General features: G+C 41.5%; 2 protein-coding genes across 13 annotated transcripts in view; one reads left to right on the top strand and one right to left on the bottom strand.

The window, feature by feature from the left end:
• The window catches only part of fhod3a (formin homology 2 domain containing 3a), a 90,709-nt gene extending 75,517 nt beyond the window's left edge, over positions 1-15,192 (bottom strand). For 2 of the 4 annotated variants that reach the window (XM_032581394.1, XM_032581392.1), the window contains exon 1: positions 14,662-15,191. In XM_032581394.1, the coding sequence (XP_032437285.1) occupies positions 14,662-14,826 (165 nt within the window). In that variant the 5' untranslated portion in view covers positions 14,827-15,191. Of the gene's footprint in view, positions 1-14,661 lie in introns of all 4 variants that reach the window. The other 2 variants (XM_032581393.1, XM_032581396.1) reach the window with 2 other exon arrangements.
• On the top strand, positions 2,862-9,527 carry LOC116731570 (uncharacterized). 9 transcript variants are annotated; one of them, XR_004341597.1, is made up of 5 exons: positions 2,862-6,553; positions 6,663-6,874; positions 6,945-8,053; positions 8,178-8,329; positions 8,927-9,527. XR_004341597.1 is itself a non-coding variant. In XM_032581400.1 (3 exons), exon 3 carries the CDS (start codon positions 8,189-8,191, stop codon positions 9,248-9,250), a length of 1,062 nt encoding a protein of 353 aa, XP_032437291.1. In that variant the 5' UTR covers positions 6,560-6,874; positions 6,945-8,053; positions 8,178-8,188; the 3' UTR covers positions 9,251-9,527. The 9 variants fall into 9 exon arrangements, 5 of the variants coding, with proteins under 5 accessions (XP_032437291.1, XP_032437292.1, XP_032437288.1 ...); XR_004341596.1 differs by having other exon boundaries at positions 6,945-7,048; positions 7,194-8,053; positions 8,178-9,527; XR_004341595.1 differs by having other exon boundaries at positions 8,178-9,527.
• Positions 15,193-15,537: the final 345 nt, after the last annotated feature.

The raw sequence follows: 15,537 nt of genomic DNA on the forward strand, positions 1-15,537 counted from the left end.
TCAGAGTTAACTGGAACGTAACACACCACCCATAGTGGAGTCAGAGTCCACTTCACCGCTCACTACTTTTGAAAGTTTCTGTATCAAGCAACACACCTTCTTTGGTTGTTGGTGGCTCTACAAGCAACTAAATTATTCGTATTTGTCCTGGAAATGATTAATTTGTAAATTTCTACAGAGTACAAATAAAAACAGGTACTTTTACTACAGATTGAGATACAACCAGCATATTTTTTCAGGTCTTTTTTTTTTAATCGCTCCTCTTAAGTCAATCCAAGAAGAAGTACCCCTAATCTTATACAATAATCAGGCATAATGGCAGCAGTCCTGCTCCAGTTTCCCTCTCTTTCCCTCGGAACAACCTGAATCCATCTGTGTCAACTAGCTAATCCACTTAGCAAAACGCACCACTAATGCACACAAGTCCAACTGCAGAGATGTTTTGGCCCGCTAAACACCTGGGATTTGTGTATTTTCTCAAACAAAGCACACACTATGGTAGGTGGCAAAACACAAAAGAAGAATAGAATTGCAAAAGAAAATGGTTACGAAAGAAAAGCTAGCATAAAAAAAGAGGAACCCAGAATGCTAAAGCTAGCTTAGCATCATGTTCAGATAAAAACGTTTTTTGGGGGGGTGTGGGGGGAGCTTGGTGTTCACAACAACATTAGGTTAATGTTAATAGAAAAAAAAGTTAAACAGTTTATAAATTGTTTTCTGTGCACATTTCAACAAAAATATTTACGGGTTGTTTACAGAAAGTGTCAGAATTTTATTCTATGGCCAAAATTATCCTGGTCTGCGGGGCTTCGTGAAAGAGAAATCTGGGTTTTTATGCCTAAAATCAGATACAACACAGTGCGGTAAGGTGAATCCAAGTAAAGTTAATCCCAAATGTCAAACCATTGTTGCTCACACTTTCTGTGTGTGTGAGAACTGGTAAATCTGTCCAGGACTGGGACAAAAGGAGTGGAAACAACAAGTAGGGGGTGGAGGGGGGGTTCATGTCCTGTCCCACTGCCCTTGTTTTTTTTGCTGCTGTGAAAATCAGACAAAAGCATTTTTAATCCCATTCCACAGTCGTTCTCCAACATCACCTTAAATTTCACCAGTCAGGTTTTTCTTTATAACTGTTCTCTTATTGTTTTTGTTTTTTCTTTAAAGGTTTGATTATTCCAACTTTGACCTGTTCAATTTGTTTTTTTATCTCAAATTTTTTCCCTTTTTTTTATCCTGTAAGACAATTACTTACAGGTTACTGAAACAAGGTTAAAAAAAGGGTGGCAATAGAGGGAGTTCTTAGTTTTAATGCCCTAATGCAGGGGTGTCAAACTCATTTTCGTTTTGGGCCCTATCAAGATCATTAAGGCTCTTAAAGGGCCGGTTGTGCCGAATGTATTGATAAAACCCATTCGCAGATTGTTAATATATGAATGAATTCCTAAAAATAAATATTATTGAACATCTTTTCAGTCCCTTCAAGATTAGGTAATTCTTTTTGTCATTTTTTTTGCAATAAAAAACAAAGTGTTCGCGACACTAATTTGGAAATATTTGCAATATTTGCACTTATATCTATGACAGTATATGCGACTTTTTAATACTAGATTGTATGGATTATGGACTATAATCTGACATCAGTTAAAGCTGAGGCAGCTGTTTAGTACAAGTAAGAAAGGTTTTGACAATTTTTGAGAAAAATCTGCAATTAACTCCCAATTATATATTAGCTCAAAAAAAGTCAGAGGATCTGCTGATTTTGCATGAATTTCCACGATAATTCTCAAGGTGGTCGAGGGACTGATTGATTGATATAATTTGGTAGTAAACAGATTAAATCAGCAATGCTCAGTAAATCAGCATTGATTTTATTGATAACTTATTGTTTAAGCACACTTAGTGTTTAGTTTAGAACCTAGAGGGCCACATAAAAAGCTATGGCGGGCCGGATTTGGCCCACGGGCCTTGAGTTTGGCAAGGCCCTAATGAATAGGAGGCGGGGGAACTAAAAAACTGATATAGAAAATGTCAAGCGCAGATAATAATCGATCAAATTTTACTTGATTGATTCTAATTTTTGACCTATTGAAAGATGCGTCTCTACTGGAATCTGTGGTTGGCAAATCAAATACGGCAGAGACTTTAAGCTTTGATGCATTAATGAGAATAATCTTGTAATTCCATCATTTTCTGATGGATTCAAAACTCTTGCGTCATCCACCACAGCACCTATGACCTCCCTCATCTCTTCTGTGTCACATCATCTTTCGTAACACACCTGTAGGAGCTATTTCTCCATTATTTTCAGTTAAAGTTTAGAATGTAGATTATTTAGTTTTTTTTTTTGTTTTATAGTTGATTTATAATTAGACTGTTTATTTTGTTGTTTCTAAATAAGTTTTTGGTTAGTAATTCACTTAATTAGTTAATTGATTTCAGTTTGGGAAGTGGGTGTGTTTCACAGTATAAATACGTAGAGTTTAGATGAGTCTTTAGGCACATGGGTGGTCATATGGTTTTTTACCTGTCTGTCCGTCAGTCAGTCAGTGTTATCAGTGAGAACAGGTGCAGGAGTTAGGATAGGTTTATCCGAAGCCTGTAACTTGTTTTAGCAAAAGATTGAATAAAAGTAAACTAAGAGCATTTTGACTGTTTGACCTTTTGTTGGACTGCGTAAACCAGAACCCATGATGCCCAGTATTGACTGTTTGAGTTTATTTCATTTTGTTTTGATCACTTTTGAGATTTGAATTTTTTCGATTTTGGAATTAAGTTTTCGGGACAAATAGTCAATACATTTCAAGTAAAAAACCTGACCTTGGCATTTTTTGATACGATAGCAAGTAAGAAAGACGATCCTGGAGTTTAATCAACCGTCTCAAGTTGGCGGATGGCTCCGTAAAGTTTGGAGGAACCACTTCCTTTGTTCTCTGGACGCCGAAAGCTGGAGGAAGCGGCCACGCCCACAAGCCATGAAGGTGCTTCACCTCCAAGCTCTAAACGCTCACGTCTTTCTTCAGTGACAGCGGTATGTACAATGATTGCTAATGCTGTAAAGGAAAACGGCCAAACGACAGGAGTTTGATGATAGCGATCAACGTTACCGTACAAGTTTGTCAACATGATGAATGAAAGACTGAGTTAAAGCGCTGCACCTTTACGCACAGCCAGTGACTTTTAAAGAAAAAGGAAAGTTATAGACAAAACTGCAAGCAGTTCAAAGTGTTTGGCTAAAATGTCTGATGTATTGAAAGCACAGTCATCCAAGAGTGATTCGGAGATTTCATCTAAACGAAGTATTAAAATGACTGAGAAAGGCTTGATGTCTTATATAAAAATGTGCCAAAATAAAAGAATTGCTAAATTGAAGCAAGCAAGACGAATAATGGACGATTTAAATATTTTGATGGAGTCAAATGATAAAGCTGACTCAGTGAATTCTCTTCTTGCTACATTTATTCAATGTTCTCAGGATGCAGAGGCGTCTCATAAAAACTTAGCAAGTTTGCCACTCCCCTCTGATGAACTCATGAAACAAAACGAACATTTCCAGAATAAAATGAGTTCTTACCACGAGTTTACTGAGCTTGTCAGGGGCTGGTTATGTGAACGGGAGACGCCCTTTGTGCAGCCCAGTGCAGATGATTACGATCAAGACAAGAATGATGTTAACGCAATTAATCCTGAAGACAGCGCTTCCAATGTGCGCTCTGTAAAGTCTAAGTCAGGCTCTCAGGTGTCCCGTGTCTCTTCTACATCTTCGGCTCGCATTAAGGCGGAGGCCGAGAGAGCGGCGCTGCTGGAGCGCGCTGCAGGACTCAAAAAGAAACATCAGTTGGAAGCGCAGGAGGAAAAGCTAAAACAAGAAAAAGAGCAACTAGAACTTGAGACTGAGTTAGCGGCTGCTAACGCGAAACTTCGTGTGTTGGAAATAAATTCACAGTGTGGCTCAAAATGTTCTGATGGCATGAATTCGTATATTGAAAAGCGCAATTCCAACATGGCGCTTGATCCTTGTGCCAAAGTATTCGTTCCAGAGAGAAATATGGACGATTTTAAAATGGCTTCTGCCATCGCTGAGCAACCAGTTGTTAGGCTGAAACAAAAGCCACCAATTCAAAGTGTTGATAAGCCACAAAGTGTCTGTGATGAATTAACTGTTCAACAAATCAGTATTATTGACATCATGCAGCGGCAAAATGACATCACTGCCATGTTGGTTCAGCAAAACCAAAACTCTGTCTTGCCACCAAGAAACATCCCTGTTTTCGATGGTGATCCTCTTCAATATGGATCATTTATAAGAGCGTTTGAGAACAGCGTGGAGGCCAAAACGTCTAATTTGAGTGACTGTTTGCACTTTTTAGAACAATACACTAGGGGGCAGCCTAGAGACCTTGTGCATAGTTGCCAGCATTTGCCGTCAGAACTGGGCTATCCTAGAGCTAAAAGTCTTCTTTCTGAACATTTTGGAAACGAATATAAAATTGCGCAGGCCTACATGGACAAAATTAACAACTGGCCAGCTATTAAAAATGAGGACATTAAATCACTGCAAGCATTTTCTCTGTTTCTTAAGGGATGCTCAAATTTAACAGAATATGTTACTCATTTGAAAGAATTGGACTTGCCATCAAATATGAGGAGCATAATCCTAAAGCTTCCCTATAAAATGAGAGAGAGCTGGAGAAATGTAGCCTGTGACCTGCAGGAACACAGGGGTCAGAGGGCATTATTCATTGATTTGGTTGTTTTTATTGAAAAACAAGTTAAAGTTGTATCTGATCCACTGTTTGGTAACATTATAGATCTTCAACAGCTCAACTCTAAAAACACCCACAGCAGCTTTACCAAACAGAAGAAAAGGGGGAATAGTTTTGCTACAAATGTTCTTGCAGTAAAAAATGAAGATCTATCTGAAAATAAGAACAAGTCCTCAAAGGGTTATAGCTGTTTGTATTGTCTCCTAAGTAATCATACAATTGACAAATGCTTTAAGTTTAAAGACAAGTCACATAAAGATAAAGTGAACTTTATTAAGGAAAAGGGAATGTGTTTTGGCTGCTTGAAGGTGGGTCACATAAGCAGAGAATGCAGAGGTCGCTTGGTCTGTTCTGTTTGTCACCAGCAGCATCCCAGTGTCCTGCACATCGACAAGGAGAGTACAGGAACTTTCTCCAGACATCCACAGAATCCTCTGAATACCACCTCCACAATGACTCAGACCTGTGGTCATGTCAGGGTCTGTGATGAAGATAACTCAAACCTTTCTATTGTTGCAGTTCAAGTCAGGAGTCCAAAAACCAACATCACTGTGCAGACATATGCATTTTTGGACCCAGGAAGCACAGGAACATTCTGCACTGAAAGTTTGGCCCGGAAGCTGCAACTGAAAGGTAAAAGAACAAGCATTCAACTGCAAACAATGGGACACAAAGATATTGTGAGTACAAACATCATCTCTGGACTTCAAGTGGCAGCACTTGATAGAAATGATTTCATTGACCTTCCAGATGTCATGACACAGAAACTAATGCCTGTTTCAAAGCAAAATGTTCCACAACAGGAGGACATCGACAAGTGGCCATACCTGCAAAGCATCAAGCTCCACGACATAGATGCTGATGTAGATCTGCTCATTGGCACAGACGCACCTAAAGTAATGGAGCCATGGGAGCTGATCAACAGTCAGGAGGAAGGCCCATATGCAGTTTGGACCCGAGTTGGATGGGTCATCAATGGTCCACTCCGGAGTGAAAGGAACAAAACAGGCTATCATAGTTTCACTGTAAACAAGATTTCTGTTAAACATCTGGAAACAATGTTGATTGAACAATACAATCATGATTTCAATGAAAAAACATCCCAAGAGCAAGTTGAAATGTCTAGAGAAGACATCAAGTTCATGAATATCATGAATAATTCGGCACAATTAAAAAATGGACATTATTGTATTGATTTGCCTTTTAAATCTGAAAGTTCCGTCTTGCCTATTAATCGTTGTGTTGCAGAACAACGTCTTCTGAGCCTGAAAAGAAAGTTTAACATGAACAGCACCTTTAAGAAAGATTACATTGCATTTATGAATGACATGCTATGTAATGGATATGCTGAAATTGTACCTGATGATCAATTAATGGGCAATGAGGGCAAGGTGTGGTACATACCCCACCACGGTGTTTATCACCCCCGAAAAGGCAAATTAAGAGTTGTTTTTGACTGTGCCGCAACATTCAAGGGAATCTCACTGAACTGCCAGCTGCTACAGGAACCTGATCTGACTAACTCAGTTGTGGGAGTTCTTCTGCGTTTCAGACAAGAGCCAATAGCAGTTATGGCAGATATTCAAGCTATGTTCCACCAGGTTCATGTTCCAGAGAAACACAGAGACTGTCTTCGCTTCCTCTGGTGGCCCAATGGTGACACATCGCAAGTTCCACAGGAATATCGGATGACAGTACATCTGTTTGGAGCAGTGTCCTCCCCAAGCTGTGCAAATTATGCATTAAGAAGAACAGCAGAAGATAATGCTCAGCAGTTTCCAGCTGAAGTGGTCAGTACAATCAAGCATAATTTTTATGTGGATGACTGCTTAAAATCTTTGCCTACAGAAGTGGAAGCAATAAAGTTTGTTCAAGATTTGACATCTCTTTGCAATAAAGGAGGATTTAAGCTCTCAAAGTGGCTCAGTAACAGTCCCGCCGTTCTGCAAATGGTTTCGGGCAACACCAAAGCAAAAGAAATGTTAGAAATGGATTTGGAGCTTCCAATGGAACGTGCACTTGGATTGCAGTGGTGCCTTCAAAGTGACTCCTTTAAATTTAAAGCTTCCCTTCCAGAGCGGTCTCGCACAAGAAGAGGAATACTGTCAGTGGTGAGTTCACTGTATGATCCCTTGGGGTTTCTTGCTCCCTTCATCATCACTGCTAAATTTCTTTTACAAGAGCTCTGCAGGAGAAACTTGGGCTGGGATGATGCAGTTCACCATCATTTTTCCAAACAATGGACCGACTGGCTGGATGACCTGAAGAGGATCTCAAAGTTTGAAGTGAGTCGCTGCATTAAACCTAAAAATTTTTGTCCTGTTACAGCACAACTCCACCATTTCTCCGATGCCAGCCAAGTGGGGTATGGTACAGTGTCGTATATAAGATTTCAAAGTGAGCATCATGTGCATCTGGCATTCCTCCTAGGAAAGGCCAGAGTTGCTCCCCTCAAGCAGACAACCATCCCTCGACTGGAGCTCACTGCAGCTGTCCTTGCTGTACGACTGGACCAACTGCTTCATAGAGAACTGCATCTTCTCTGTGAAGATGTAATTCTGGAGGCATCTGTTTTTTGGACAGACAGCACCACTGTCCTAAGATACATTTGTAGTGAAGCAAAGAGGTTTCATACCTTTGTTGCAAACAGAGTGTCAATCATTAGAGAAGCTACATTAGCTAACCAGTGGAGATATGTGAGTTCCAAAGACAATCCAGCAGATGAAGCATCAAGAGGGATGAGAGCAGAGGACTTCTTGGAGCACAGCAAGTGGATTGATGGTCCTGAGTTTCTGTACGACTCTGAAAACAAATGGCCTAAGTTGGGTGTAAAGTATGACTCACTTCCTGTTGCTGATGCTGAAATAAAAAAGGATGTGATTGTTAATGCTGTTGTTGAGGAGGCTAAAAACCCTACCAGTTTTTTCATCTCCTACTTCTCATCCTGGATGAAGCTAAAAACATCTGTAGCCTGGGTTTTAAAGCTTAAAGAACTCCTTCTTCAACTGTCTCAGAAAAGAAAAGAGTTTTCTGACATGATGCATGAGTCTGCAGAAGATGCAAACATTAAAGAGCAAAAGGTGTTGCAAAAGATGCAGCAGTTTAAAACTATGCTAAAAATCCAGTGTTTAACATCTGAAGATTTGACTGCAGCAGAGCATTTCATTATTCTCTTCGAACAACATCACAGGTTTGAGCCAGAGATAAGCGCACTCAGAGCCAACAAGACAGTCTCCAAAGACAGCCAGCTGTATCGACTCGATCCAGTGATCGATGATGGAGTCCTCAGAGTGGGCGGACGTCTTAAAAAAGCTGCTATGCCATTTGAAATTAAGCATCCAGTCATCCTGTGTAAAAACATGCACGTGGCAACGTTAATTCTGCGTTACATTCACCATCTGCTTGGTCATGCAGGAAGGAGCCACATGTTGTCCAGGCTGCGTCGGAAATACTGGATAATCAGCGCAAACTCTGCTGCCAGAAAGATCCTGTCTGACTGTGTCACCTGCAGAAGAAATAGAGGAAAGCTTCTAGAACAAAAAATGGCCGACTTGCCCCAGGAAAGGGTAAAACCAGACAAACCTCCATTCTTAGATGTATGTGTTGATTATTTTGGCCCCATTGATGTTAAGAGAGGCAGAAGTCTTCTCAAACGTTATGGAGTCTTATTTACTTGCCCAACTAGTCGTGCCGTCCATTTGGAAGTGGCTCATACCCTTGATACTGATTCTTGCATTAATGCAATCAGAAGATTCATCTGCAGGCGTGGTCCAGTCTCTTCTATCAGATCAGATAATGGCACAAATTTTGTGGGAGCCAATAGAGAGCTAAAAGAAGGTCTGGCTGCATTAAATCAGAGTAAAATCCAAAAGGCTCTGGTCCAAGATGGCATAAATTGGCATTTTAATATACCTGCAGCTTCACATCATGGTGGCATCTGGGAACGTTTGATTCGTTCAGTCAAGAGTGTACTCACCTCAGTTTTAAAACAGCAGGTTTTAGATGATGAAACTTTGCAAACTGTTTTCTGTGAGGCTGAAGCCATTTTGAATGACAGACCCATCACTTTGGTCTCTGATGATCCAAACGATTTAGAAGCCCTCACACCAAATCACATCCTGATGTTAAAGAACCAACCTGTTCTGCCACCTGGACTGTTTCAGAAACAAGATCTGTATCTCAAACGCAGATGGAAGCAAGTACAGTATATGGCTGAACTCTTTTGGAAAAGATGGATCACTGAGTATCTGCCCTTACTGCATGAAAGACAAAAATGGATGAGACGGAAAAGAAACATCTCTCCTGGAGACATTGTCCTGATCGCAGATGCTACTGCACCCCGAGGATGTTGGCAGATGGGGAGAGTCCTGGCAGTCAAAGCTGATGGAGGAGGACTGGTTCGTTCAGTGCAACTGCAGACCAAAACCAGTGTGTTGGAGAGGCCAGTGACGAAGCTCTGTCTGCTCCTGGAGGCATCTGCAGACTAAAGACATTCTTATTCTTTCTACTCTATCCTATTCTATTCTTTCTTTTTTCTCTTGCAGGTTCGTCATTATGGAAATGAAGGACAAAGAAGAATTTATGTCTTTGCATTAATGTAGGACAATATTGAGGTTGTTAGAATAGCTCCTTTAATTAGAGATTTAATTGTGATTTAATGCACAATTAGGGGCTGGAGTGTAGGAGCTATTTCTCCATTATTTTCAGTTAAAGTTTAGAATGTAGATTATTTAGTTTATTTTTTTGTTTTATAGTTGATTTATAATTAGACTGTTTATTTTGTTGTTTCTAAATAAGTTTTTGGTTAGTAATTCACTTAATTAGTTAATTGATTTCAGTTTGGGAAGTGGGTGTGTTTCACAGTATAAATACGTAGAGTTTAGATGAGTCTTTAGGCACATGGGTGGTCATATGGTTTTTTACCTGTCTGTCCGTCAGTCAGTCAGTTAGTCAGTGTTATCAGTGAGAACAGGTGCAGGAGTTAGGATAGGTTTATCCGAAGCCTGTAACTTGTTTTAGCAAAAGATTGAATAAAAGTAAACTAAGAGCATTTTGACTGTTTGACCTTTTGTTGGACTGCGTAAACCAGAACCCATGATGCCCAGTATTGACTGTTTGAGTTTATTTCATTTTGTTTTGATCACTTTTGAGATTTGAATTTTTTCGATTTTGGAATTAAGTTTTCGGGACAAATAGTCAATACAACACCTCCTAATACACCGTCAACCAAAGCCGGTCTCTTCCGATGAACACTTGTCTCGGGTGATGCAGGTATTAATGTAACAAAAACACGTCTCGCTGTTTGTAGACGGAAGAGAGTCGGCTCCACAAAACGGGGGCCAGAGGAACATAGTGACCGAAATGCTTTACACCCGTTTAGCCAAATTCTCCCAGAAGAAGTGAAGCAAAGAGAGGAAGGAAGAAAAAAAAAAAGGACAGGAGGGCGAGAGGGGCGGGATGTAATTACTTCCATGTTAAAATAACACCCAGCCTGCCGATGATCGTGGTCAGTCGACAGTTATAGATGCCCTTACGTAATTTAGCCGGCGACTTTTAGCGACGCAGGAGATTCTGTTCTAGGAAGAGCGTGGGGGGAGGGAGGGCTTTTCCATGTGGCCATTAAGTCTCTCGGGGCTGCTTTAACAAGAGCTATTCGCTAATTCAATAAAAGTCGACCTCTGAAGTGCAGGATTTACTGTTTTTTTTTTTTTTTGTTGTTGTGTTTTTTTTTTTTGTAGGGGAAGGGAGTTCCTTATTGTAAAAGTGTGCAGCACACTGCAAAATTATTGGTGCCCCTTGGGCGCATTGTGTGGCATTACATCCACAGACTTCAGCGTATTTTCCTGGGAAACTGCTTGGCGGACAAACGCATAAATGACACTGAAAGACAAGAATGCACAATTTTCAAATTGCTTACGACTAAAAATCTGGAAGGTGTGGCATGCATTTGTATTGGAACAGAGTTTGCAAAATGTCTTCAGAAAAAAAAAAGATTTTGACATGGCTTTGAAATAATATTTTATTTGCTTATTTGGTCATTTATTTTCTTTTGGTTAATATATTTTTAATACTATTATGCATTCTTGTACATTTTGTCATATATCTGTTTTCCCCCCCACCCACACATTTTTTAGCTTTAATGCCCATTTATTTAGATCAAATGAAGGGAGTGACATTTTGGGGAGCGCCTTCAGCTACGTTTGGATTCATTACACGCGACATTTAAATACAAGCTCACTTAAGCGTTCGCTTATTCTTAATAAAAATCTTCAGAAATCACCTCATTAGTGGAGAGCTTCAACCTGCGTGTGATCGAAGAACAATCGGCAACAGGAAAATCCTTTTTGAGGGTCGACTTTAAAAACAAAATATTACTTTCTGGTGTACGTGCGAACCCATCCCCACCGCGAGACGTGACAGTTTGCGCTGCTGTGACCAAAACAATGCATAAACTCTACCTCGATCCCATTGAAATTCACTACAGTTCGCTGTTGTGATGGTGCAAGATATGAAAAAAAGCACCACTGCAGTAGACCGAAACCAGTGCGGTGAGCTGGACCTGACGTGTTTCTCTTTGATGATGATTTATCAGAACTGCTCTGACAAAAGGGAAAGAGCAGTTTGGACCAAGCAACACATCCAAGGCTCTCCGATTTAGCCCTAGCAACCCGGGCTGTGTGTTTATACTTGTGTTTGGTCAGAGAGGTGGAAGAGGACGTAGAGGAAGAGGACAGGAAAACCACAGCGCCCAAAGTGAGGAGAACAAAGTGTCGCAAGGATCCAGGCCACGGCCACAGGAATTCTGGGACAAGTGACCTATACTTTACATGCAGCCGAGCCAGTCGAGCGCAGAGTTCTCCCATCGCAGCATAATAACACAGGGAGAAAAGTTCAGGACGTTGAGGTAGAGTGAGAAGTAAAGGTCGCTTTATAAGACTGAGAAATAACCCAATAAGCCAAACAAATCACTTAAAAAAAGTGTCATTTTTCAGATTTTCCCATGTTATCTCCAGAGTAAATCCTTAAAAAGCCCCAAAGTTCGGATCCCGACTATACGACGGGCAAAAAAGCACAGCGATTCCATCCCATCCCTATAATCTAAGCACAATATCCAGTTGCCATAGCACACGGTCTTCCTCCGTGATGGGAATAAAATTGCAAACACAAACACAGACTGCACCATCTGTCCTTGCGTAAGTTGTAATCATAAGCTTTTCTGTGCTGTGGGCTATTTTTCATTTGTTTTGTGGCTTTTAAGGATCGGGCAGCACAAGATCCACTGGTTTTGGAAAAAGCCATTCTGCTGTCAAGCGCTGGCTCGCCGACGGGGTCATGCGGCAGCCCTTCGATCTCCCCGAGTCTCCCTTTGATTTTCAATTTAAACTTTACTGTCTGCTTATGTGAAAATCACACAAATAAGAGGGCGTATAATAAGGTCTGCGTCACTTTGACGGCTCGCCTGGGTGAGTTCTGGGCATCGGCTGGTTACCGATACCGAGGTACTAAAGAGTTACGGTTTTAAAACCATCATGCAATCCTACGGTACAACGAGCTTTCAATGAGATGCCAGAGAATGTGCCACCATAGTTTATGCTTTGAAGCATTCCCCACTTGTTGGTCAGCATTAGCAGCTAGGTTAGAGAGGGCTACTACAGTTTATGCACGAGAAACAAGATTTGACCACTTGAGATTACACTGTACCATTGAAAGTATTTACTTGAAGGCTTTCTTCCAGGCTTAGCTGTGTGTTTATGTGACTTTTTGGAGATTCTTATATCTGTGAGGTCAGACACAAATCAATCAGCAATTTTAAAAAGCTTGAATTGCCGATTGGTCGATATAATTTTTTTTTTTTTTCTGAAACGTTGCTAAATATAGCAAGAGATTCACAGAGTTGGCAACAGTGGGGTGACTATTGCCAACTGCATTGCCAGCTGCAAACATGAAGACATGATCCGTTGGGTGGGTCCATCAGCCAATCCTCTCTCAGAGTACAGAGGCTAATTTTTAGATCTTAAGGAGGTAGATAAGATCGGCTTCACATTCAAGTATCGGCCACTCATCGAAGTCCCAAAATTAAGGAAATTAGATCCGATGTATCAGCTGGTCCATTTATCGACACACCCCTAATCTCTACTCTAATTGACCTACAAGGTATTCTACAGGGTTAAGCTCAAGAAACACCAATTGCGACCGACTATTCATGAGCCGATACGATTTTTTTCTCTCATGAAGATCGACTATTCATGTGAGAGTAAGAAATCAATTGCAGGAAATTGCTAGCGGTCTGCGAGGCCCAGTTACCTTCAACGTGTTGTAACTGCTGTGTACATCATCCGCAAACTTGACTTGATGTTGGGAAACATATCGAACAACTGTCCTTCCAATACACTCTCTGCACTATCATAACCACAAAGAGCAGCCAAAATGTAACATTGGGTAGGTTGTTATATTTCAGGTGCCATGCAGTAGAATTAGATTTTCCAGTGATATATGTGGCTATATTCCACATTTATCCAAAAATGTCTTCTAATATCATGCAACCCAAATCAGGAAATCAGGGATCAGCAGGTCAAGTATTTTTAAAAAAGGGATATTTTTCCCCTTGTTCATCAAGACATAAGAACTTCCACTGTTTTTATTTCTAAAAATACATTAACTCAGAGCATGCACTTAAATAAACTTTATTTTAGCTTAATAACATAAGAATGTAAAGTTTAGGAACACATGCCATGATTAATAAACAGAAACCAGCTTTGCCAAAGAACCTGCAGCAGAATCTCGGAGTTCTGATGTTATTTTTAAAACATCAGTCAGAACAGAAACGGCCAGTCAGATCTCAGAGAAAATCAGAAATCGGTGTATCTCTAATAATAACTCCAGGAAATGTTTGTGTTCATACCAATATCAAGTGGAAACCATGTTATTTTTACTCGATTCTATCATCCCTCGAGAATGTCATACCAGCCCATGCCTGGTGTGATCATGTGTTCCAGTCAGCCTCGTCAGTGAGGAATGTACCGTTTTGTTTCAACGTCATTTTTTCTCCCCATCAAAACGGCCCTAAAGCTGCATCTTTCCTGCTCCGACACGCTCCTCTGACTGAGCCGATCATCTGTGATTGGGGTTGCTGGGCGCCTGAGCAGTGGGGCCGTCACTTGGGGCCAGAGGAGCGGGACAGATCGGGATATATCTAGTTGCCCTGTTGCGTTTGCAGCCACCTGTTAGAGTGACGAGTAGAGCACAGATATGCAGCAATCGGGTTCACTCGGCTGCAGGAGATTTCAACCTGACGGGGTTCATTCTGAGACTGAGAAACCCCTAAAACGGCAGGGTCAAAAGGAAAGACCTCTTTTTTTTTACTACTGTAGAACTGGTAAGGGCAGTATACACATTAAGACCTCAATAAAAAATGTACTTCATTGAGGAAAACTCCATTAAAATTGTGAAATTTCATTCTGGGTTTTGTTTTTAACGTGTGCCAACCCAGATTATCAGTGACCCCAGCTCTTTTTATAACCCTCCTGCGACCGCCCCTGGATATTTAATCTCTTGTAAGTGAAGGCAGCGTTTCGAAGCTGCTGAAGGCTTTGTGGCAACCTTGTTTCATTCCACAGATTGGAGTCACTTGTGTTCTGAAAATAGCCTCTGAATACTGGTTGCTGGAGTGTATTTGCAGGAGCCCTGAAGGGGAGAAAAACAGGAGTCCAAAAACTCCATGTGGTTCTGCTCTAACTTTCCCCCAAACACATCCAAACGTTAAAAACATAAACAAACTCATATTCTACAACAGATTTCTGTCAGATCAACTCATCAACACTCCATGTTTCGTCTTGCTTTTGTTTGTTTCCATAAAGGAAGGTGATTCCAGCGCTGTTTACCAAAGGGATTATCCTACCTTGTGTGGAGCTTTGAGGAGCCGGTGGACGCCCGCTAGCTGGTTGATGAGGGGGATGTCCTCCCTGAAGGTGTACACCGGGGGTCTGGTCGGCTCTGGAAAGTTAGTGCTGTTGAACGGATCGGTGTCATCTAAAAACTGGACCCTGCAGACGAACGTGGCCATGCTGCATCCATGCAAGTGGCTTCTTCTGAGGGGACGGACGGGGCAGGGTAGAGGGTAGGAGGGCAGTCGATGGGGTTTGGAGGGAGGGGGGTGGTGGGAGAAGCCGGAGCGCTCCTCAGCCGGTAGCGACCGACAAAATCCCCGTCGCCAAGAGCGGCCGGAGAGAAGGTGTGTGTGGGGGGCAGGGGGGGGGGGGGGGGTTGTCGCTCTTTCCCCGTCTGCGGCGAGGCTCGCTCGGTCCTGAGCGGTCGGGAGTTATTCTCGGAGAGGCAGGTGGCCGGTGATGAAGAGGAGGGAGCAAAGCGGAGAGTGAAGGATCAGCGCAGCCTGGCCGGGACAGCCGGTCTGCTGTCTGTCTGAGCCTAATCCACCCCACCCCTCTCTGAGTGAGCTGTGTCTATTTTCCCCTCTGCCCTCCTCCTCCTCCTCCCTCACTCTCTCCTGCTTTCCAGTGGCTTCCTCCATGAAAATCATCGGAGCACTAATCCGATGGTCACCTGAAACAACAACAACAACAATAAAACATTTTAAACTGAATAATAATTGTAAAAAAAAATAACAATAATAATAATAATGAGGGGTTTCGGGATAGAATTTAGGCTTGGAAATTAGGTAATCTATACTGCTTTATTTTGGTTGTAATTTATTCATTTATTTATGTTATTTATTGACACCAGAACTTTGTTTTGAACGTTATTGCTGTGGCAAATT

Source organism: Xiphophorus hellerii, chromosome 13 (genome assembly GCF_003331165.1).
Source record: "Xiphophorus hellerii strain 12219 chromosome 13, Xiphophorus_hellerii-4.1, whole genome shotgun sequence".
Taxonomy (NCBI): domain Eukaryota; kingdom Metazoa; phylum Chordata; class Actinopteri; order Cyprinodontiformes; family Poeciliidae; genus Xiphophorus; species Xiphophorus hellerii.

Coding starts and splice junctions, on each gene's coding strand:
- LOC116731570 (XM_032581397.1), top strand. CDS start 7,502: ATGAGAGCAGAGGACTTCTTGGAGCACAGCAAGTGGATTGATGGTCCT.